The following is a 24714-nucleotide window of genomic DNA, read 5'->3' on the forward strand; positions in this document are numbered from 1 at the left end:
GTCCATTGTTTGTTGTAGTATTTAATAAGCTCTTATCTAAACCTATATCTCTATTAAATCATATATTCTCAATGCATGATTTATTACAAAGAAGCAATAGCTTTCCAAGGTTTTAAGCTTTGTTTCATGAAGATAAGAACAATATGTAATAACTTCGAATATTTAATTTAAGGACATATTAGTGATTGAACCTAATGACTTTTTCTAAAATTATATAATTGTTATTTTCTGGCTGGCCAGGATCTGACCAAGTAGCTTTACCAGTCATATTATTTGTCATTTAGAATTGCAATACTGCTTCATAAATTAGTAACAAAATTGTGTTCTCAAAGTGCTACACGCCTACACCCACTAAACATTTTGAATACACAAGCAAATGGGAAAAGTTATTTGATACAAATCAAGAACAAATAGACAAAGAACAACGAAGGTTGAGCAAGTATATAGTATATTAATCTCTATGGCCCCTTTTGGTTGGAGAGATGGGATGGGATGGGATTGAGGCTTCATATGGAAATTACACTGTATGGATTAGTAAAATATGGATGGTATTTCGGGTTTGGTTGGTTGGATACGGGTCTGTGGGATTGAATCCGAATGAGTCAAACTCAGGAATGGTTGGGAGGATTTGGTGGGATAATTTGGTTAATTACATTACCACCCCTTGCAAGGCATTTTACCTGTGAATTTTTAAAACCATTCTTTCCTCCCATTTTCCTGTAATTATAAAATCAGCCCCAACATTTTTTGATAATTACATTTCCACCCCTAATAAGCCCTTTTTATTATTATTATATTACCCCAGTCATTTTTAAAATATTGCTTGCTGCACATATTCTTTCCTCCCATTTTCCTTTAATTACAAACTCAGCCCTAACATTTTCAGATAATTAAATTTCCATCCCTTGCAAGCCCTTTTTATTATTATATTATACACCGGACACTTTGTAAAATATTGCTTTGCAATGTAACGCATATAATTTGCATTTCCCATCTCTTCCTCAAATTCCGTCCACTAAAATCTTCTCTGCAAATTCTGGTGGTGTCAAAGCCTTGGAGCTTCGAATCGGCGATGGCGGCGACAAGGTTTATTCAACTACCTCGTTACTTGTTTTTTAATAACAATTAAAGTAATTTGATGTTTGTTGCTTTTTGGGGTGGGTAAACAAAGGTTATAATACATTACTATGGAAGATTGGCTGCAAAGCAAGGATGGCGCTGAGAAAGATATACATGTTTTTTCAGTTTTATGTATCTGTGTTCTGAAGGTAGGCTGTTTTTCTGTTCTCATTCATACAAACTTATATAAATTAGGTCATATCTGGAATTGAATCAGCTGTGAGATCAATGAAAGTAGGTGGCATTCGCAGAGTTGTTATCCCTCCATCTGAAGGATATCAAAATACATCTCAGGAACCCATCCCACCTAATGTATGTAATTTTCTCTTGAGTAACTTTGTATTTGCTTGAGGATGTTAAATTTTTTATGCCATATACCATTTCCAGCAGTTAAACTCAATTACTGCTAATCTACGAATGTGAGAAATGAAATTATGTCGGATGCCCGCATATTTTACATAAACTACTACTACTAGTACTACTATAGAGCAAATGTTAAAATTTTGAGAAACTCGAATGAAACATGGGAATCGGAAGTAAGTACATTAACGTGAGGAGTTATTGTAAAATATGTAAATTAGGAGGAAGTTTGTTGAAGGTTTCTAAGTTCCATGAAAACTACCTAAGCCGAAATTTGAGAATTGAGATTACTGAGTTATCTTAGGTCGATTTATTGGGCGACGAGATAATAACTAGTTGATCTTTGGTTGGTTTGCAGTTTTTTGACAGACAGAGGCTATTCACTACAATATTCAATCCAACACGTCTAGCCAATGGAGAAGGCTCAACCTTAGGGATAATCATCTTCGATATTGAGCTGCTCAGCCTCAGGCATCACTGAGTTTCCAACTTTTCTGCAATCTTTTTCATCCGTAAGCAATTATATTGTGGGCACAAATTTACATCACTTGTTTTCTTAACAATGAATACTGTAATATGTTACTTGTATATTCTTTTGAACATATTAAAGCACAAACTCTGGACACGGCTAGCTGAAGAATTGCTAGCTTCTTATACATATCTTTCTTTCATTGGAGCAGATGTGCGCCAATCATGCAATCCTTCTGTGCTCGGAGTAGTCAAACAAGATAAATACTGTGTTTAGATTTTCTTAGCCAGTCATCAAAATCAACTAGTAATGTGAAAACAGTGTTTTCTGTGGTACATTTATTTCAGCATACAAGGAATTTGACTATTAGATGTAAAAACTAATCCGGGTTTTAACTGTGGAAAGTAAATTTCTTGCTTGCCAATATCATATGGTGAACCTGTGCTGTGATTTCCTCTTACATGTGTGTGTGTGTGTGTGTGTGTGTGTGCAGCAGTTCCTACAAGTGATTTCATCTTTAAAGATTACTGTGGGTTTACACATATTTTATTAACTGTAAAGAGGAAAGAGTTGTGAAGAAAATCTCACGTTTTGGTCCATCCTATTTTGCATTCCAGTCCAGTAGTATAGTATGATAAAAAATATAAATGTTTTGAAAAATAACAACTCCAATTTGAGTATGCCACAAGCAAAACCAATGTTTTGAAAACCGGACCGAACATCGACCCGGTCAAGTTACTGGGTCACGGTTGGACCGGTTCCGGTTCAACCGGGGTCCAACCGGGTTTTTAATTTTTTTCTTTTATATGATTATTTATTAATTAAATACCATAAATATAATATTATTCATATATTTTTTATATTTCCTTCCCATTGACTCACTTTTTTTATAAAAAAAAAATAATTTAAAATTACATTTCTCTCTCTCTCTCTCTCTCAAATTTTATATACGGTAAATTCACAAATCGAGCTTGCAGGAGAGTAGTAAAGGCCTGAGATTGTTTCGTTTTCAATTTTATTTTTCAATGTTTCGTTAGTTCTTTATCAATATTTTGAAATTGTGTGCAAATAAATATGTACTTTGCTGGAGTGACATTTGATAATTAAGAGAGTCTGAAAATACAGCAATTGTTTAATTTAATTTCTTTTTACATGATTTTTTTTCTTCGAAAAACCGTTATTCGATGATTAAAGGTCAAAGAAAATCAAGGAACACATGCCGATTTGTTTGAATTAGAGAGTCTGAAAATACAGCAATTGTTTAATTTAATTTCTTTTTACATGATTTTTTTTTCTTCGAAAAACCGTTATTCGATGATTAAAGGTCAAAGAAAATCAAGGAACACATGCCGATTTGTTTGATAATTAAGAGAGTCTGAAAATACAGCAATTGTTTAATTTAATTTCTTTTTACATGGTTTTTTTTCTTCGAAAAACCGTTATTCGATGATTAAAGGTCAAAGAAAATCAAGGAACACATGCCGATTTGTTTTTCATTTTCAAATTTAATCTAATGTTTCTGCAATACAAGTCGAAATATCAAAATGATACTTGCTGTCAAAAGAATGTATAAGTATTTTCAAAATTTAATCTAATTCAAGTTGTAACAAAACAAAATTTACAACTTTTTAACCTGAATCTGCACCAAATGAGTCGGTTCCACACCAGAAACCCGTCAAACCCGTACCCGTTTGCCATCCCTAATCATGTACAATTAATACTACCAAATGAAAAATAGGGCAAATTCCACAGCAAATTTATTTATTACATGAACAGTTCATTTACAAACTCAGCTTCAATTCTACCAAAGTTAAAAAAAACCACTATATATATCACCTATCACTATGTGCGTATGAACACCTTCCGAATTCGTATACATATTATTCTTGCATAAAATCTCCAAATATGTTTATATATATATACACACAGAGATCGATGAGGCGTCAAGTCGAATCTCGATTACAGAGATTGTAACCAGATATAAGGGAGCTCAAGGCAAAGGCAATGAAAGCTAGAAAAGACATACTAATTGAGGCGGTCCATTAACGTAAATTGGTTTCCTCCCCAATTTGAAATCCAGTCAGCAACTCTCGTAGCTGCCGATGATGATGCTGACATCAGAATGTACGCCAAAACCTGATTCGCACGTGAAAAGACAACTTTCTCCTTAGCCAAAAAAAAAGCACATATAATTGCATATTGGTCAACTTAACACTTGAAAATTATACCTAGTTTCGTCGACAAGATAAAATATGATTGATAAATTTTTAACAAATTGGCTCGAGAATTATACAATTTGGCTCTCAAAGATTCGCATATTTTAATTACTTTTACTAATTCTATCTTGACCACCAAACGAAGCCTTAATAGGTTGTTAAGTGCTCTTACCCAACGTTTTCGAGTGGGATCAAATTCAAATAAAACACAAAATTTCATGATGTGTAATCACTTCGTTTTACTAATTGAAACTTCCGCTGAAACCCTATTTGCCTATACGAACAAATTATCGCATTGAAAAAAACACAGTATAAGCAAAGCCAGATTTTCAATAATTAGTATAGCAATCTTGTCCACTTTGATATCGGAAATGTAGAAAAATTCACGAAGGGTATAAGATGGTCACGAAAGATGAAGAGTAACACCATATATTATTTAACTATATGACTTCAATATTAAATAATTCAAATATAAGATGGTGACAAAAGATCAGGCTGTTCATTTATAGATCTTGTCAAAAAATAGTATTCCAAGAAATTGACCGAATAATTTTTTTTAAAACCTTAATCCACGTATACTTATTACATTATTCTGGTTTAAATCCCTAAAATCCCTCTCTCATTACATTTATAATATATAACAATATTTAGAAAAAAACAATATATATCACTATCGAAAAACAATATATAAAGAACTGCACTACTTTTCCCAAAAAAAGAATTTGGTTATTTTTTCCCAAATAAATGCTACCTTTCTCAATCCTTAATACGTAACATAAAAAAAGAGCTTAAACCCATCGGAGAACTCACCTTAAATCGTCGTGTAGCAGAACCGTCTACCAGCTGCAACACCGGAATCGTTGGGGCGAAACAGAAGCGAGCGGCCAAACTACGAACTACTTCGAAACTAAAATCGAAAATCACCTGCGAAACGGAAACAAATAAATTTAATTACGAGATGAAGGAACGGATAATTGGAACAATAAAAAAATCGAAACCCATATGAACCCAAAATTCTTCAACAATTCTCGGATGCGAAGGGCCGAAATCTGTGAAATCAATCTGTTATTACTCCGGTTTAGGGGGCCTAAAAAACGAAGAAAGGAGCGTGTTAGAGAACCTAGATGAGTCGATTATCCGAATAATTACCTCGGTGAAAAAACTACCAACCACAGTGGAGAAAAGCAGAAGAACGAAGAACGGCGGTGCTATGTCGGTAAAAATCTAGGGCTAATAGCAACTCCAATGGAGGCATTAAATGGGGTATCAAACTAAAAAACTACCACTTTAATGCTCCAAAATTAAAAAATCCTCCTCCAATGGAGGCATCAAAATGAGAACTATTTTGATATTCAACCACCCCGAGGTGCAAAAATACTCCCTGGAAAAAGAGGTATCAAAAATGTAACCACTCATTTGACCTATCACTATTTGACACATGGCTTTTAATAATATAATTATTCATATATTTAAAATTTGATAATCTATTTGATACTTATGGTTGGAGTGAATTTTTTTTCTAAAAGTATCAAAGTATTATATCAAGTATCAAATGAATGTTTAATGCTCCATTTTGATGTCTCTCCATTGGAGTTGGTAAAAATATCAATAATTTTTGGGGTAATTCATATATATATGGGGTAGTTTTGTAATTAGAAATAAATATTCAAGGCATAAAAGTAATATACTGTAATTGATTGGGCTGAGAGTCGGATGAGATTACTCAATCTCACCTCCTTCGGGCTGATGGGAGATCCAGTAAATCCATGATCCGGACCCGGGCCCAAGTGCAATCCAGATCCCAGTTGGGCTAAACCAAAGCTGAGATCCGAGTGGATTAGAGGAACTATCCACCCGGATCAGCCCATCCAAACTGGGCCATGTATAGTTATTTCAAAGTTATTGTTCTCAGTTTAACAACAATCCGTTGTAGTCTAGTTGGTCAGGATACTCGGCTCTCACCCGAGAGACCCGGGTTCAAGTCCCGGCAACGGAAGATTAACCGCATTTTTGCTTTTCAATTTTAATGTTTATTATTAAAACATTATTTTTTTACTTTAATGTTTGTTTTAAAACTAGTGTAAAAAGGGAGACGATTTTTATTTGTCACATTTTCTGAAGAATGATGAACATTCGTTTTCTGAATGATACAAATGAGAATGAATCTCCAGAACCTACATTTCAAAACAAACCCATTCCAAAATTTCAAATTTCAAGTATTCTCAATCTCAAATTCCACCGCTCCCAAGAATCGATTTCATCAAATTCCACCGCTCCCAAATATCGATTTCATCAATACCAAAACTAACCAAAAATCGCATTGAGTCTGCCATAGGTAGGGTCCTCGAACCGTTAGCAATTTACAAATTTTGGTTTGTTGTTTACGTTGGAATCAATTTTTTTTCTTTGCCTTTTCTCGTTTGCTATTTGAAGATCGTTTGTTGTTTGAAGACATTGTCGGTTGTTTCTTCATCTGTTGTTTGTGATTTCTACAATGGCTCAAACACGATTTAGTTTCGGTAAACAATACTCCTATTAATTACATGTACATATGATTGTTCAATTTTTTTAATACTCATTCAAAAACCCGTTTTTTTTTCCCTTCAGACAACGAACGAGGATGATGAATTCGAATCCCCGAGAAATCAAATATAAATTGCAGGATTTGTTGATGTTAGTACTTAGTAGTGTCTTTTTTTTTTTTTTTTTTTTTTTTTTTTAAATGTAACTATATTTTAAGTTTGCATCTTTAATTCTTGAGATTTAAGATTTGATTGTTGTTAGTTTCAATTTACTATACTGAGTTTGCATTTTACTATTTCGAGTTTATTATTAGGAGTTTGCATTTGCTATATGGAGTTTTTCTCTCTTTTTACACATGTTTGCAAGGAGTTTTCTACTTTGCTTTTTTCAGTTTGTATTTTGCAAATCTTGTTTGAACTTGCATACGTTGTTTGTTGTTTGCAATCACAATTTTTTTTTTCTTTTTTTCTATTTTCGTTAAATTTGCAATTAGTAAATTGTGATTAAAGTTTGTAATTTATTTTTTGTAGGTTTAAGATTTTACATTGTATTCTATCGTGGGAGTGTTCAACTCATACATGCCCGGGTAAAAAAGAAAGAAGACCATTTTCGGTTGTTGTCGCTGACATGAAGAAGTTCATCGATAGTACGAGTGGACAATAAATATAATTTATTGTGAAAATATTACACTTCATTTACTATTGTTGCACATCATATAATATTGTTATAATTTTTTTTTCTATTTCAAATTGCAATTTGCATTTTTCTATTTTTTATTGCAAACATATTTTGTCCTTTTAAATAACTTTGGTAGTTTATTGAAACAACACCAATTAGAAAATAAAAACAAAAATTATAATTAACTATATATAAATACAAAGGTGAGATGGAGAAGAGAGAGATGAAATGTGGGTGAGAGAGAAACATGTGTGTGTGTGTGTGTGTGAGAGAGAGAGAGAGAGAGAGAGAGAGAGAGAGAGAGAGAGAGAGAGAGAGAGAGAGAGAGAGAGAGAGAGAGAGAGAGAGAGAGAGAGAGAGAGAGAGAGAGAGAGATAGACACGTGAGAGTGAGATGTGGAAGAGGAGAGATGAAAGAGAAATGATAGGTAGAGTGATATGTGGAATGTGTTCCATTATTTAAATAAAAAACTATTTTTATATAAATATTAATTGAGAGTATTTATGGGTATATACTAATAATTTTACTTTATTTCAATTAATTTTATTGACTAAAGGATCTCTACCTATATTTATCTAATGAAATGAATCTCTACCTATATAAGTCCAAAATAAAGGGTGTTTAGCAAATTTCCCCTTGTTTTAGTTTATATTTATCTAATGAAAGAATCTCTACCTATATAAGTCCAAAATAAGGAGTGTCTAGCAAATTTTCCCTTATTTTAAATTAGTGTGTACAAAGGCAGACGATTTCTATTTGTCGCATTTTCTCCAAAACCATTCATTTCGCCAAGATATAACAAACAAATTTTATTTCTCAATCTTGAATTATTATTTTCTGAATGATACAAATGAGAATGTATCCCAACTCGATCAAGCTTTACTTTATCCCGGGAGCAATCCTCCTTACCAAAAAGAGTCTCTCATTCCCAACATCATATATATACCTCATATTCTGCTGCTGATAAGATCTAAGAATTGTCACATCATGCGTCCCGAACAATACCCGGCAAAACCGATCATTAACAAATCGGAACAAATTTTCAGGCCCAATCTCAAAATTGCACCCCTGAAAATGGAGAACCATACTCGGATAGCTTCGAAACCCCCGTTGTAGACGACAACCCAATTCCCCTAGAGGACTCAAAATACCATTAACTCTTGTGAGATTAAACCTATCGGAAATACTCTCTAAGCACACTCAAAACGACCAGCCTTCTTAGAATATCTTTAGGGTCCATTTGGATGAGAAGATTTGAAGGAGGGATTTCAAATCCCTAGTAACAAATCCCTTACACTTGTTTGAATTGAGGGTTTTGACAAGAAATTTTAAATCTACATTCCTCCATTAAAGTTGTTTCAAATAATTTTCTCAAATCAAATCTTTTCCAATGGACCCTTAGTGTATATTAGGCCCCCGCGATGTCGGAAGCCTGCTCCACCGTTAATAACAACAATCCTTGTCGGGCTAAGGGATGGGGGCCCTGAGGGCGAGGGATTTCGCCTTTTTGGTGCAAGTTTTATATTATCAAACTCTTTGGGTGCATTTGAATGGAAGGATTTGGATGAGATATTTCAAATCCATAATAACAAATCCCTAACACTTATAAATGGAACAATTGACGTAGATTTCAAATGACTCCAAATTAAAGTCATTTCAAATCTTCCTCTAAATTTCTTCCCCAAATAAAATTATCCCATCTATTTTTCTATACCAATTTTTTTTTTTTTTTTTTTTATTCTATGAAATATTACACGGGCTCTCTCATATACTCAAATTTTGCTTGTTTTAATTAGGAACGGTCCAACCAAATTTTTAAAGTTAGGGATATATCCAATCAATTTTTATTCCAAATTTACCCTTCGCAATGTACACTCTACACTACCCACTACCCCACATCTAAGCATTTTTTTTCAGTTAATTTTTTCCCCTCTTAATTTCGTTTTTATTTTTTGAACTTTTTATCATTTTTTTGGAATGAACTATAAAAATTTGCGTAATCAACTACAATTTCAGTTTTGTAATTTCATTTTATTATTATTTTTTTTTTTTCAAAATCAACTAAAAAAATACCTTAATTAACTATAATTTTTTTTTTTCTTCTTCTTAGAATCAACTACAAATACGGTATATGTAATTACAGAATTGTGGTATTCAACATCAAGTTTACCAAATTGAAATCAGCTACAAGTTATCGAGATCCACTACAAAATTAACGTAATCCACTACGAAATTACATAATCTACTTAAAAAATTTAAATTTAGTAGAGCTCACCAGCAAGACACACACAGAGAAACTGATTCTAATTAAATAAAAATCTTGAAAGAAAACAACAAGAAATAAAAAAATTCCTTTTTGAAAAGAAATGAACTAAAACATAAATTAGCATCAATTGTTCAAGCGAGAGTTTGGCGAATTACGAGACTAGGGCGACGAGGTATTGTATCTTAACCGCCGCTTGGGGTTTTAAACCACTGCACATAGATGATAGATGTCGTCATGACAGTGGAGAGAAAAGAGATACCGATACTTCATAAACTTCAGAATATTATTATATCTAAAAAACAAAAATTCAAAGTCATACTGAAACATGCATTAAACCGATGTTTTGCAATCTTCAGTATATAAGCAAATGGAAAAATTACTTGATAATAAAATAGCACGTACAATAATATTGTTAATTACAGGAACACTTACATAAATCCGTTGTAGTCTAGTTGGTCAGGATACTCGGCTCTCACCCGAGAGACCCGGGTTCAGGTTCCGGCGACGGAAATTTATATTTTTATTTTCCTTTTCCTTTTTATTGTTTATCTATGTCAATTGTCAAGATATATTTTGGATCTTTTGTCCTTTTATGTTAAAATTACCAGACATCTATTCATTCCAATCTTTAAGCATTTATTTTGCTATCACAACAATTTTTATTCATTCCAATCTTGAATTTATTTATTTTCTATATCCAATGGCATGATCGCAACACATAATACATTTTCTTGATTAAAAAAAATGTGACCATGATGAATACAATTCTTCATCAAGCTTTATCTTGGGAGCAGTCCTCCTTACCAAACAAGAGTTTCCCATTGCCAACATCATATACAAATCTCACATTTTGTTGCTGATAAGCTCCAAGTAGCATCGTCATCGACATACCCTGCCTTCCGAACATTCCCAAGCAAAAGTAATCGTCTCGAAAACGGAACAAATTCGCCGCCCCAATCTCAAAATTTGACCCCTGGAAATGAAGAACCATACTCGGGTAGCTTCTAAACCCCTGTTGTACACGGTAGCATAAATCCCCTAGAGGACTCGGAATATCATTAACCTTCGTGAGGTTAAACCTATCGAAATGTTCTCTAAGCACACTCAAAACGACTTTATAAACCCCCATCTCGATATCAGATGCACCACTACCCACATCCAATACACATCCCTTCGATAAAGCCCCCCGGGGAAGGCTCAATTGTCGACCGTTGATGCTTATGGCCAGCAAACTCACACTATAGTCGTTTCCCGCGCTGACAAAACTGGTCTTCTGGAAACTTCCTTTGTCCTTGATATCGTTTCCAAATCTAAGAAATGTCGATTTAACGGGAGAACTAAGTTTCGGGAGACAATAAGAGAATCGTCGAGCCAATTTCGTGCCCATTTGGTTCATTAAGGAGAGAGGGGACCGGTTCATGCCCATGATCCCGGTTACCATAGTGTTGCTAGTCATTTGGCCTCGATGGTTGTTCGAGCATCCGAAAGCGACCCCTTTTACACTCTCGGCCCCACGTTTGTTCGACGGGAAAGTGAAGGTCTCGACCGACGCAATGCCGGACGACGATTGGCCGCTCATGTACATCATGTTGAAGATGCACTCCCCATTGCTGGAGCGTTGGAAGAATCGCGCGAGGGCGTGACTCGAGGTTAGTCTTTTGTAGGAGGTCGACGATTTGGGATCGAATAATGGGTAGTCTTGCTTGAAACAATGGACGCACGGCGTGCATTGCGTCCATGTTAGTTCACTCCCCGTGTCGAAGATGAAGGTCTTTTTTCTCGGCGGCGTGCCTATTGACGCATCGATGGTGTACAAGTACGAGGACCGGGTGATCCGGGGCCGAATCGTGTCGGGGAAAATATCATTGTCGGTTATTTCTCGTCGGACGAGATTAAGGCTGAAACCTTGTGATTCATCTGAAAATACACATCTTTGGAGAAGAGATAGAAAGAGAAAAAGTAGAAGGTGCAATGTTTTAGCCATATATAATAGAGTTGAATAGAGATGGAATTTTTAGGTTAAACTTCTATAGGCTATATAGGAGTAGGTAAAAGAGATCTCCATTGATAACATATTTCTTTTCATTTCATTTGTGTATTGAGATAACCAAAGGGTTTAATGGTGGAAAATAGTAGTAATGAAGAGAATTTTTCTAATAAACAAATATAATGAAAGCTTTTTCTTCAAACTAATATGTAGTAAATGATAATCTATCTCTATTAAATCTATACACATCTTATCTTGTTTATTTATTTACGGTGATTTACAGGAAATAAAAAATCTCAATCTAACTCTTTGGAAATGTTTTCAGGTCAAGTTGTAAATGAAGCAACGATTATCAATAACAACGACAAAAACAGAGTTTTTTTTTGCAAAAATGGAAACCGGAAAAATGCCCGTATTGAAGCCCGAAGCGAATATCAAAATTGTTTAATTTTCTTTTTCATATTTGCTAAACATAAAACAAAAATACATGGCCAACAATGATTATCTACAACATTAGTTACATTTAAATTCACATACAAATCTCAACATACATCAGCTATAAATTACATATATGTACAATGAATTAAATTCACATACCTCATACATTTGTATCTCGTCCAATTATTGCATTCTATATCTCTCATCAACAGGTGTAGTAACGTCCGGCAATATCCCACTTCATGCAACGCGACTGGCCCTCTTCGTGTGTCGAGGAAACCGGTGGCCAAAAATACGGCAAATATCCAGCACTGCCTTTCACATATATTATTGATAGAAAAGATTGTTCGATGAAAAAGTGAAAGTCTCGATCTGATGCCGGACGATGATTGGCCGCTCTCGTACGTCACCTTGAAGATACATTCTTTTAAACACATTTTTGGAGTAATGCTAGAAACATGACAAGTGAATGGTGTAATCTTTTAGACATGTTCCAACATATATAGGGGAGTTTAGGGAGTTATAGTGATAAATACTATTATCCTACAAAAAAACTCATAAGCTATATTTACACAACTTTTTTTCCAGCAAATATCAAGTTTTCTATTTCTATCTTATCTGAAATTAGCGGTGAAAATCGGACAGAATAAATCGAAAATGATTTTTTCGGAAATTTTTTATTTTTTTCGAAAATAAAAAATGGGTTCCAGTTTCTTTTCCAAAAAATCGAAATGCAAAAATTCATTCCGATTTCGGAACGTATCGGAATCAGCGGAAATTTGGAAATTACGTTAGTTTATAATCTGTTGCTCCAAATTTGGATATAATGCGAATTTTCATAATATTTTTCTACATTTTTCGAAATTTTGCAGAATAATGCAAGAAAATTCAAAAGAGGAACATAACGCGATAAACAAAACCACATGTAGGAACAACAAATTGAAAAAAAAATCCTGAAAAGGAAAAAAATATAAGAGAGAGTTTCTCATACCTATATTTTCTAAGGTTTGAATTTAGTTAACCCTTCGCTATTTATATTTTTCATATAAAATATAATATAAGTTATATTAGGGTGCATTTGGATGGAGGGGTTTCAAAATCCATAATAACAAATTCCCTAGATTTGTTTGGATTGAGGGATTTGGAGATGAATTTCAAATTCACACCCATCCTTTTTTAGTTGTTTTTTGAGCAATTGGGGTGGATTTCAAATGACTCCAAAATTGGTATCATTTCAAATCCCTTCCCTAAATCAAATCCCCCTCCAAACCCCTACATCGAAACGCACTCTTATGGAATTACAAAATATATCATAAAATTAAATTATATAGTTCAAAAAAGTAAAAACAATCGAAATATTCGGAACTAAAATCAGATCGGAAATCGATTTCCAGTAATTTTATATACAATTCCGATTCCGTTCCAAATATGTTCGAAAAAATCGGAAATCGGAACTTCGAAAATCGAAATGATAAATACGGTTCCAAATTTGGATATTTTCCGATCGCAATTGGGGAAATTCGAAAATTCCATTCCAATTTCCACCCCTAAGTATAAATGAATTGAGTTGGCTTACCAGATGGTTCAATGAAAGCTCAATATTAACAATAAAATATATATAGAGAATAGGATAAATTTCTATGATATACTTAACTTGTGAAAATCATTAAAAAAAAAAAGAAGAAAAAAAGAAAAAAAATCATGCAAATTTATATATTAACACCAATATTAACATATATACTAATAATTCATTATATAATTTTATCATAGTTCAGTAAAAAAATATGTAATATCATCTCTCCTTCTCAGAAGACGATTGTGAGGTAGACATATCAAATTCAATTATTATAAATTTTATCCAGACCTGAATTAAGCTCTCAAATGTTTTTGTGTCAACCAGCTGCATTTCAAGAGAGTTCAATATTCATTATATTAGAACAATTTGTATCTCTGATTAGATTTTGCATTTTTCAATTTATCTATAATTAATATTTGCTGATACTTAATATAATAATGTACTACAATAGAACCTTATGAATATAATACTTAATTAATGAATAATAACAAATAATTAAGAGTCAACATTAATCCGTTGTAGTCTAGTTGGTCAGGATACTCGGCTCTCACCCGAGAGACCCGGGTTCAAGTCCCGGCAACGGAAGATTTATATTTTCACTTATTCTGATATTTTTATCTAACATAATTAAGTACACTTTTTAATTGATAGTTATTTATTAGTTTTCTGCGCATTTTATTTCATTTCAAACTTACAGATTGCACAAAAACAGTTAATTACACTGTAATGTATAATAATAGATCATCATCAGATTTACTCAAGGCTTGTCCTTAGAGCAATCCTCAGAACCAAATAAAACCTGTCCCCCAACAAGATCATACACAAACCTATAATTCTGCATCTGAAATGCCCCGAGAATCGACCTATTGGGCAGCCCGTACATCGTCATGCAAAATATATTACCTTCGTGTCCGAACAAGCTGTCGCCACCGATCTGAACATTCGCTCCTCTGCACAAACCGGATGCTTTGAAGTGCCACGTCATGTTCGGATAACTATTGAACCCCGGTTTCTTGTTGTAGCACAGCTGCCCTTCGTATATGGGGTCCGTCAGCCTCTTCAGTTTAAACTTGTCGAAGTACTGCGATAGCACGTCGAGGATCATCTTATACGCCCGCGAGTCGATCCTACTACCGGAGGCTCCCGTGTCCAGCTGGCACCCTCCGGAGAAAGTCCCCTTTGGCACTTTCAGTCGGCGCCCCAACACGCTCACGCCCTCCAAAGCGACGTCGTACATATTCGTCTTGATCTTCAAGAACTTGGTGCACTGTAGGCCCGTTCGTATCTTGACGTCCGGCCCGAATCTCAAAACCGTCCTCTTGACCGGAGAATTGATCTTCGGCAAGCAGTAAGAGAAACGTCGGATCGCTCTCGACCCCATTTGACCGATTAAGGAGAGAGGGGACCGGTTCATGCCCATGATTCCGGTTATGGGAGTGTTCTCGGGCCAATCTCCGACGTTGTTGTTCGCGCAGCCGAATACGAAGTTTCTTAGGATCTCGGGGGACCCGGTGTGGGAAGGGAAAGTGAAGGTGTCGAGGGACATGATGCCGGAGGAGTAGTGGCCGAAGACGTACCGGGCCTCGTATTCCATGCTGTCGTCGAAGAAATCGGAGAGGTTGTGATTCTTGGTCATCTTTTTGTAGGTGGTCGATTTCTTGGGGTCAAAGAGAGGGAGCGTTTGGGGGAAGCATTTGGTGCACGGGGTGCATTGCGTCCACGTGATGGGGCTTGCCGTGTCGAAGATGAACGTCTTTTTCGACGGGGGTGTGCCGATGCTTGCGTCGATTAGGACCTTGTAACCGTAACGGGAGATGTGCGGACGGATTATGTAATTAGGGTACGTGTAGTGATCTTTCGCAATGGTGTGTGTGTTGTTTTGGACATGGTTTAAGGTTAAAGCTGTGGATTGTAAAACCTTGCAATGGTGGCAATAAGGAAGCAGCAATAGGAGTATTAATAGTAGCACTAGAGATGGTGATTTTGTAACCATGGTTAAGGAATATGTTATATCGTGTTTTCTTGGTGTTGTCTTGCATCTATATATATATAGAGAGATGTGTATGTAAATAAATTTTTTTTTTTAATTAACATGAAAAGGACTACTTTGTTTTTTAGATTTGGGTTCATCTCTTAATAACTATGGAGATAATAAGAGAGTCATTTAATTGTGTTAAAGGTTGCATATAGAATCCATGTTTATTAAATCTTTTAACGTGGAGATAGATATTGATTTAGGGTTGCTTAGGTTAGGTGTTTTCGATACGTTTCGGAAACCAAAACTACGCATATGACTCATGCCCGATATTTTTAGTTTCCACCCAATAAAATCGTAAGTCTCCTTTTCACTTTTAGTGGTGTTCGGATATTTTTTTAATAAATATTAATCACATACTAAAACATATTTATCCCATATATAATTTGTGGATACACAAATATAATTGACAAGATACATACATACATACATATGTTAATGTGTGTGATACTTTTTAGAATTTATGAATATACGCCTATATTTTAATATTTACACATTTTCCTCATATTCTTGTATTCACTTTTTCGATTACGAGGTTTCCCCGTGTTTGTTTTCCTGTTTCGCTGTATGTGTGTTCTTGTGCCCGTGCTTCGTAACTAATTTGGTTAGCAAAAGAGAACACGGGATATTTAGGCTTCGCTACAACTCCCTCATTTATTCTTCTTACAAAAATACTCCCATATACATATTAGCAAAAAATCCTTATATAGTATGTACCATTCGCGGGACGCGTCCTATGAACAGTGTGGCGCTCCCTCAATCTTTATTTACTGTCTAAGTTCACTGGCAATCTGAGCCAATTTTTAAATGTTGCCGCCAATTTCACCTACTTCAGAAAGTTTGTTGCCAATTCTCAACCAATTTACAGAAGTTCATCTCATTCAATTTATATAGTTATTTTCACCAATTTTTAGAACTTCACTATCAATTGTCGGTCAATTTATAGAAATTCACTTTCAATTTCAACAATTTTCAGAAGTTCACTGTCAATTTTCAGATGTTCACCATCAATTTTTTTTTTTAAATACTCAATTTTTAGAAGTTCGTTGTTATGTATGCAAATTCGTATAAACCTAAAACCTATATACAAAACAAATATTCATTAGCATCTTCTACCTATGTGAAAGAATTTATGGTCCCGAATTCGTTTAATACGGAGATGTTATCCGAAGTGTTATAACACTTGAGTAAACATGCAGCGGAAATATAAAGATAAAAAGACAGTACTCAGATAAAAAATGTTCACAAGTAAAGACTTGTGAACTTGTCCTTTACATGACGAAAAATATATTAAAAATAGTATTCCAAGAAAACAAACAGAAGAGGTGCAAAAACTTCTCCCTTATGAACGAATCATTCACATGATCATTCTTACAATCAAATCTAAATACAAAAAGAGAATTATTAAAAATTCTAGATTTCAAAGAATGTACTCGTAAAGAGTACGTACAACAGATCCTAGAAACACACTAAAAACTCTCATGGATAAAACTTCAGCACTCGTTTTTGTTTCTTCGAAATCTGCACTTTTCTTGTGTCTTGAGTTTGGTATTTATAGACTTTCCAAGCTTCCACTTCTCAGCCCATGATCTGCAAGAAAACCAACTTCAAGAGAACTCAAAAAAATGGGTTAGTGGGTTAGTTAGGAAGTTAGAATAAAATCCACAATTAAACCCACTAAGCACTACTTAGCCCACTAAGTCATAACACTTAGCCCACTAAGTCACACCTAAAATTTAGTTTGAAAGTAAGAGAGTTAAAAACACTTTTGTATAAAGACCAACGTGTTTCAAACTCCCCCTTTTTAACTTTCTGATCAAAACTAAATTTTAGCTAAACCCCCCCCCCTGAGATATTGCTTGAACTCCCCCTGAATTTGATAATTAACAAAATATAGAAAAATCAATTTCAAAACAAATTCAGTAAGATAGTCCAACACAATTTAAAAGAAAGGAAATAACCAAAGTGCAGTCCTAAACAAAAGTTCAGAGGGAAAATAAAAACAGAACAAAATCAAAATATTGTTCATGAAAACAATTAAAGTAGAATATCCAAAGTCTCCTCAGTATCAGCTGCTGCTCCTCCATCACTAGCACTGGATCCACTGATTTCCTCTGCTCCTTGAGCTTCACCCTCATTCTTTGCTCCTTCTTCATGGACTCCTTGCTCTCTGCCTCTGGCATCCAAAGGGTGAGAAGTCCCTGCTTCAACTTCATGACTAGCTTTTTCTCCTCTTTTTGATCAGAAAGAGCTTTTTGGAGCATGTCCACCATGGACTGGTGATAAGTAATCTGAGTTAGAGAGTGAGTAAGCTGTTGTAACAGAAGATCTCTAGGAACAGAAACAAGAATGTTAGGAGTGTTGTCAACATGAGCAGCAACACCTTCAGTACCAAGATTATTTTGACCTGATTCAGCTGAGAGAAAATTATCTCCATTCCAGGGAAGATCTTGGACATGGGGAGCTTTTAGAAAATTTTGAGAAACAGTGATCATGCCTAGTGGAGTGTGAAGATATTCTAAGTCATCTTGGCCCAAGTTTTGAGAGAGTAAAATGGAGTAGATGAGAGAAGGATAAGGAAGATGAGTAGAGGGTGAAATTTTCTGGGCAAGATGACCTATAGTATTAAAGAAAAGTTTGCCAAAATCAACTGGTAATCCCATCCCCAATTTGTACATGAGTACTGCATGAGGTTTAGTTACCACAGAGACATTTTTGGATGGAATCCAATTCATCACTGTGAGTCTAAACAAGACAGAATAAAAGGCAGTGAGTTGGGAAACCTTGAATTTTCTGGGGTGAGCAGGCCAACATTTTAAACGATTTCCAGAAATAGTTTTACAAACCTCAGTAAAATCACCATAATTATCCTCATCAATCACAGTAGGAGTTTGTAAATGAGAGTTGATAATTTTGGGAGAAAAGGAGAAAATGGAATTTCTCACATAAACTTTGCCAAAGTTTTGAGAGTTTTTCTTTAAAAATGAGGTTTGCAAATTGGCATAAAATTCCTTCACAACAGTGGGATCATAAGAACATGCAACCTCAACTAGGCTGAGGATTTTTCTTTGATGAAGAAAAACAGTGATCCTATGTCTATCAAACTCTTCCTTGGAAATTTTCTTTTCCTCAATGAATTGGCAATTCATGATTTGAGGGCTCAAATTTGAATCAGATTCAAAATAAAAAGTAGGACTGAAAGCATTGTTTACCTCAAAAGGAGTTGACAAATCCTTCCCATCCAAGTCTGGCTCTTCTTCTTCTGAGGAGTCCTCATCTTCTGAGTCTTCAAGCTCATCTGGAATGTATGCTGGTTCAGGTGATGCAACAGGTGGGGCAACATCTTCTTCCTTCTGAGAAGAGTCCTCAGAAGAGTCACTGTCTGACTCTGAGGAGGGCAAATTTTTGCGAAAGGAAGCAAGAGGAACCTCCCAGCTGTCATCACTTTTCTCTGGTTCTTCAGCCTGAGGAGGGGATACATCCACTTGAACTGCTGCTTCTGCCAGAGTTTCTAGAGGGTCTGCATGTGGTGCTGATGGTGTTTCTTCAGTAGTAGTGAAATCCTGAGCATCAACAGTGGGAATGTCAACATGCTCGGCAGAGGACATCCCAGAAAAATCAGGCATTTCTTCATCCTGATAAGGAGCAGCATCCTCAGCAGCACTCTGAGGGACATTTGTTGAGACAGTGGGTGCAACAGCATCTTCAGGAACATGGGCAGCAACACCTTCAGAAACAGGATGTTGAGAGGCTGTTGCTGCCATGTTAGGCTGAGATGTCTCCCCCTGAGTTGATACTAGGGGAGGTGAGTCCTTGGATGATGACTCGGAGGAGCTGGAGGATAGAGCTTGGGCCTCTGGTTCTGCAAAGGTAGGATCTCCTTCTTCATCATCTGTGTCTTCATCAACCAAATGGAGACCTCTTGGAGGATTTGGCCTAACTGGAGTACGGCCACCTCTGCCACCTCTTCTTCCATCTCTGCCTCCTCTTCTGGGAGAGTTACCTCCCCTCCGGCGTTGTGACCGAGCAGTGTTCAGATCTAGGAAGGGATTCATGCGCTTGGACCGGCGAGTTGGAAATCTTCCGGTAGTGGAAGAGGGACCCACGAACTCGAAGTTGTCTGGGTCGATCGAATTCAGCTCGTCTCCGGGCTCAATGTAACTGATTGGTACAGCTTCAAGGTTGACAGGATGAACGATGATGACCAGATTTGGGTCTGCTGGTTCAGGTCCTGTAGCATTGTTGTGGACATCACCAACGGCGGCTGAAAGAGGATTTCTAGGAGGAGATGCCATGATACAGTAGATAAAGAAAGATTGCTTCTTTGTGCTTTTGATTTTTGAGTGTGAATTTTCGAAAGAAGAAGCACGAAATTTATAAGCCCTAATTTTTGCTGAAAAAAAAATTGAAGTGGAGAAGGTGAAGAAGTGGTGTGAGTTTTTCTTGGAGAAAGTGTGATTAAGGAGAATAAAAGTTTATTTGGCAGTTTAAAGCAAACCGTGACACATGGCACAATAAGGAGTGGACTTAGTGGAAAATGAAAGACTAACCCATGTACCCATGACCCATATAAATAGGGATAATTCAATAGAAATAAAAATAAAAACCGTAGCACTCATGAAATATTCACAAAAATAAAAAACACATTTATTAATGATTAATAGTGAGAAAAAAAATTGGCTGACAGGCATAGAATTTATTATATATATATATATATATATATATATATATATATATATATATATATATATATATATATATATATATATATATATATATATATATATATATATATATATATTTTTTTTTTTTTTATTTTTTTATTTTTTTTAAACTCTTATTTTCAAGTCAAACAATTCACATGGAACATGATCAAGTGTTCAGTTTGAAGGTTCCTCGGTTACTAAGATATGACTATCAAAATAGAGGAGTTTGACTTATGTGAGTGTAATTATTCCCCAAATGTTTACATGAAGCATGATCATGTTTCAAGGTGAAAGACTTCCAGTTACTTATTTAGAAAATAATCTATCACAGTGAAGTCATTATTTAAAGAAGCTAAGTTTCAGTAAATTATGTTGCAGCTTAAGATATTTGATGAGGTGCTAGCAACATATTTGAGGACATGTTTATTGAGTACACATCCCGAGAGATTTTATGAGTTTAGAAAACCTCTCATAATCTAATGCCTTTGTAAAGATGTCAGCCAGCTGATCTTCTGTAGGAATGTACTTTAAGCACACTATATTTTTCTCAACTATATCACGAATAAAATGATGTTTAATATCTATGTGTTTAGTTCGTGAGTGTTGAACAGGATTCTTTGAAATGTCAATAGCACTTAAATTATCACAATATAATGTCAGGGTGTCACTGGTCAACCCATAATCTCCCAACATTTGTTTCATCCAAATTAGTTGACCACAACATCCTCCAGCAGCTACATATTCTGATTCAGCTGTTGAAAGAGATACACAATTTTGCTTTCTACTAAACCAAGAAACCAGATTATTCCCCAAAAAGAAACATGCACTTGAGGTGCTTTTTCTGTCACTAATATCCCCAGCCCAATCAGAATCACTAAAACCTGTCAAATTTGTATTAGTGTCTTTGAAAAACTGAATCCCTAAGTCTACTGTACCTGCAACATACCTAATAATCCTCTTCACAGCTTTAAGATGAGTGACTTTGGAATTAGCTTGATACCTGGCACACACACAAACACTAAACATAATGTCAGGCCTGCTTGCTGTTAGATACAGAAGGCTTCCAATCATGCTTCTGTAAAGGGTGCTGTCAACATCTTCAACAACAACATCCTTGGACAGTTTTTGACTTGAACCCATTGGAGTTTTCATGTGCTTGGTTGACTCCAACTCAAACCTTTTGACCAGATTGAGAGCATACTTCTTTTGATTTACAAAAATTCCTTCACCTGTCTGTTTGATTTGGAGTCCTAGGAAGTAATTCAACTCTCCTACCATGCCCATTTCAAAAGTGTGAGACATAGAATCTACAAAAGATTGTAAGAGGTTAGCACATGTAGAACCAAAAACAATATCATCAACATATATCTGTACAATAATGATATGATTATTTGTTCTTCTAACAAATAGAGTTCTGTCTGCCTCTCCTCTGTTGAACTGTAATTCAAGTAAGAAGTCAGTGAGTCTTTGATACCAAGCTCTAGGAGCTTGTTTGAGACCATACAGAGCCTTCTTAAGCTTGAAAACATGACTAGTCTTGGCAGAATCTTCAAAGCCCTTGGGCTGCTCTACATATGCTTCCTCATTTAAAACACCATTTAAAAATGCACTTTTGATATCCATCTGATACAGTTTGATTTTAAGAAAGCAGGCTATAGCAAGAAGTAACCTAATAGATTCAATTCTAGCTACTGGAGCAAAAGTCTCATCAAAATCTATACCCTCAATTTGAGTATAACCTTGTGCTACTAACCTGGCCTTATTTCTAACCACTGTACCTTTTTCATCAGTTTTGCTTTTGAAAATCCACTTAGTTCCTATCACATTTACATGGCTTGGTCTGGGAACTAAGTACCAAACATCATTTCTGATGAACTGATTCAACTCTTCATGCATTGCATTGATCCAGAATTCATCCTTCAAAGCTTCTGCAATATTCCTTGGTTTCACTGAAGACACAAAACAAGTAGTTCCAGTTAGTGCACATTCAGAAGATAAGTTTGCAAATCTTACCATATCTCTGTAATTCACTCTCTCTTTTCTTCTGGTTCTTATCCCATCAAAGATATCTCCCACCACTTGAGTAGAGGGGTGATTTTTCTGGATTCTACTTGATGGTTCCTTTCTGCAGACATCATAGGTTGGCTGCAATTCAGCTTCTGTGTCCTCTGTAGGATGTATTGAGTCAGATGTGGTAACACTTGGCTCAACACCTTCTTCTCTTGAAACCGGACTGTTTATATCTGGGGCATCTGGGGCAGTAGTGTCTTCTCCGGTTGTTTCTCTTTCAGCAATCAGGTCATCAACTTCATCTTCAGCTGTTTTACTGCGGAGATCAGCAAAGTCATCAAATACCACATTTACAGATTCAATAATGGTTCGAGTTCTTAAGTTATATACTCTATAAGCATGACTGTTATTAGAGTATCCCATAAACAAACTCAAATCACTTTTTGAATCAAATTTAGCTAGATGATCGCTATCATTTAGGACATAGCAGACACATCCAAACACATGCATGTATTCTAGATTAGGTTTCTTTCCATAAATAATTTCATATGAAGTCATCATAGACCCTAATCTTAGATACACACGATTTGAGATGTGACAGGCTGTGTTGACAGCCTCAGCCCAAAACCTTTTAGACAGATTTTTTGCACTCATCATTACCCTAGCCATCTCCTGGATAGTTCTGTTTTTTCTTTCAGCAATACCATTTTGCTGAGGAGTTTTTGGAGCAGAAAATTCATGCTTTGTACCCTTTTTATTACAAAAAGCAAGAAATAAAGCATTCGCAAATTCTTTTCCATGATCAGACCTTATTCTACGAATAGAAACTTGAAATTGAGTTCTAACAAACCTGTACAAATTTCTGAAAACTTCAAAAGTATCAGATTTTTCTCTTAAAAAGTACACCCAAGTATATCTTGAAAAATCATCAACACACACAAAAACATATTTTTTACCACCTAAACTTTCTACCTCTATGGGACCCACAAGATCCATATGTACAAGTTCAAAACAAATGGTGGTACCAACGTGTTGTAACACTTTGTGTGGTACTCTAGTTTGCTTTCCCTTCTGGCACATTCCGCATATAGGAATGTCCTTGATCTTGAGATCTGGAATTCCTCTTATGGCATTGTACTTGTTGAGCAGCTTCAGATTTTTGAAGTTTGTGTGCCCTAGTTTCTGGTGCCACAGCTCTACTTCACTTACTCTTGAGCTCTTGCATGAGATGGTGTCACCTTTTTTATAACAATTGTCCATTGATCTGGAACCTGTCAGTACACAATGATTTTGATTATCAAACACAGAACAACAATATTTATCAAATTGAACACGTAGATCATCATCACACAATTGACTAATACTGATGAGATTAGACCCCAATCCTTCAACATGTAAGACATTTGAAAGTTTTGGAAGTCCCTCAATATTGAGTGTTCCACGTCCAACTACTTTGCCTTTAGCTCCTCCTCCATAAGTTACACGTCCTCCATTAAGTGTATGGTAGTTTGATAGAAATTCTTTTGTTCCAGTCATGTGCCTAGAGCATCCACTATCAAAGTACCATGACCCTGAAATGTTAGCATTTAAAGAGGTGTATACTGCCTTGCACAAAAGTTTACCTTTGGGAGTCCATATTTTACACTCATTTTTGGTAAATTCTACATTTTTCTTTGAAGTGTTTCCTGGAGTGGTGTGACTCATCCTGTACAACATTTTGTCACTACTTAGTTTCTCACAAAATGGACGAATATGTCCTGGTGAGAAACAGTAATGACAAATGTATCCCCTTATTCTGGACTCTGGAGTGGAGATTGTGGAATTTCTGCATTCTTTTCCATTTGAACCCTTCTCTTTTACAAAAATAATTTCTTTCTTCTTTACTGGCTTGTGTTTCTTCACTTGGTTTTTGAACCCTAGACCTTATTTTTGTTGTATTTTTCCAGTGACTCAATCTCGTTGAGTTTAGTTGTGTCGGTATTCATCCTCTTGATCGCTAGAGTTGCTTCTTTGAGTTCATCTTTCACCTTTGCCAGTTCAAGATCCATCTTGGTGATACCAACCTCCAAAAGTGTGACTGTTTCTTTGAGAGAAGAATTTTCGTTGTTGGCTGCATCTAGAGCTTGAGTCTTCTTCTCCAAATCACTAACCAATTTCTTACACATTTCTTCTTCATCACTAACTGCTTCTTTACTGCATTCTACTGCATTCAAAGAAATAGAGTTTAAACATGTATAATGAGCATTATTTAACTCAGAAATTTCAGTTACTGAAAGTGTTTCAGAAAGTGTTGCAGCATCTAGAGAAACTCCTTGTGATTCTGTTTCAGAA

The 24714-nt window shown here is 35.4% G+C and overlaps 2 protein-coding genes, 1 long non-coding RNA gene and 3 other non-coding genes across 6 annotated transcripts; 4 read left to right on the plus strand and 2 right to left on the minus strand.

Moving 5' to 3' along the window:
• Positions 1 to 1307: 1307 nt before the first annotated feature.
• On the plus strand, positions 1308 to 2178 carry LOC148765927 (uncharacterized). Its single transcript, XR_016029069.1, has 2 exons — positions 1308 to 1431; positions 1838 to 2178. It is a non-coding gene; the product is annotated as an uncharacterized LOC148765927 (long non-coding RNA).
• Positions 2179 to 6087: 3909 nt separating this feature from the next.
• On the plus strand, positions 6088 to 6160 carry TRNAE-CUC (transfer RNA glutamic acid (anticodon CUC)). Its single transcript has one exon. It is a non-coding gene; the product is annotated as a tRNA-Glu (tRNA).
• Positions 6161 to 10068: 3908 nt separating this feature from the next.
• Positions 10069 to 10141, plus strand: TRNAE-CUC (transfer RNA glutamic acid (anticodon CUC)). The gene has a single exon. It is a non-coding gene; the product is annotated as a tRNA-Glu (tRNA).
• A 262-nt stretch (positions 10142 to 10403) lies between these two features.
• On the minus strand, positions 10404 to 11615 carry LOC105967196 (aspartic proteinase nepenthesin-1). Its single transcript, XM_012991790.2, has one exon. It carries the CDS (start codon positions 11613 to 11615, stop codon positions 10404 to 10406), a length of 1212 nt encoding a protein of 403 aa, XP_012847244.2.
• Positions 11616 to 14144: 2529 nt separating this feature from the next.
• Positions 14145 to 14217, plus strand: TRNAE-CUC (transfer RNA glutamic acid (anticodon CUC)). Its single transcript has one exon. It is a non-coding gene; the product is annotated as a tRNA-Glu (tRNA).
• A 172-nt stretch (positions 14218 to 14389) lies between these two features.
• On the minus strand, positions 14390 to 15625 carry LOC105967205 (aspartic proteinase CDR1). The gene has a single exon (XM_012991802.2). The coding sequence runs from the start codon at positions 15623 to 15625 to the stop codon at positions 14390 to 14392; it is 1236 nt and encodes a 411-aa protein (XP_012847256.2).
• Positions 15626 to 24714: the final 9089 nt, after the last annotated feature.

This window comes from Erythranthe guttata, chromosome 13, assembly GCF_056151865.1.
Source record: "Erythranthe guttata isolate IM_541 chromosome 13, IM_541, whole genome shotgun sequence".
NCBI classification, from domain to species: Eukaryota; Viridiplantae; Streptophyta; class Magnoliopsida; order Lamiales; family Phrymaceae; genus Erythranthe; species Erythranthe guttata.

What these genes read in the sequence shown, in the direction of transcription:
- LOC105967196 (XM_012991790.2), bottom strand. Translation starts at nt 11,615, where the DNA reads ATGGCTAAAACATTGCACCTTCTACTTTTTCTCTTTCTATCTCTTCTC.
- LOC105967205 (XM_012991802.2), bottom strand. Translation starts at nt 15,625, where the DNA reads ATGGTTACAAAATCACCATCTCTAGTGCTACTATTAATACTCCTATTG.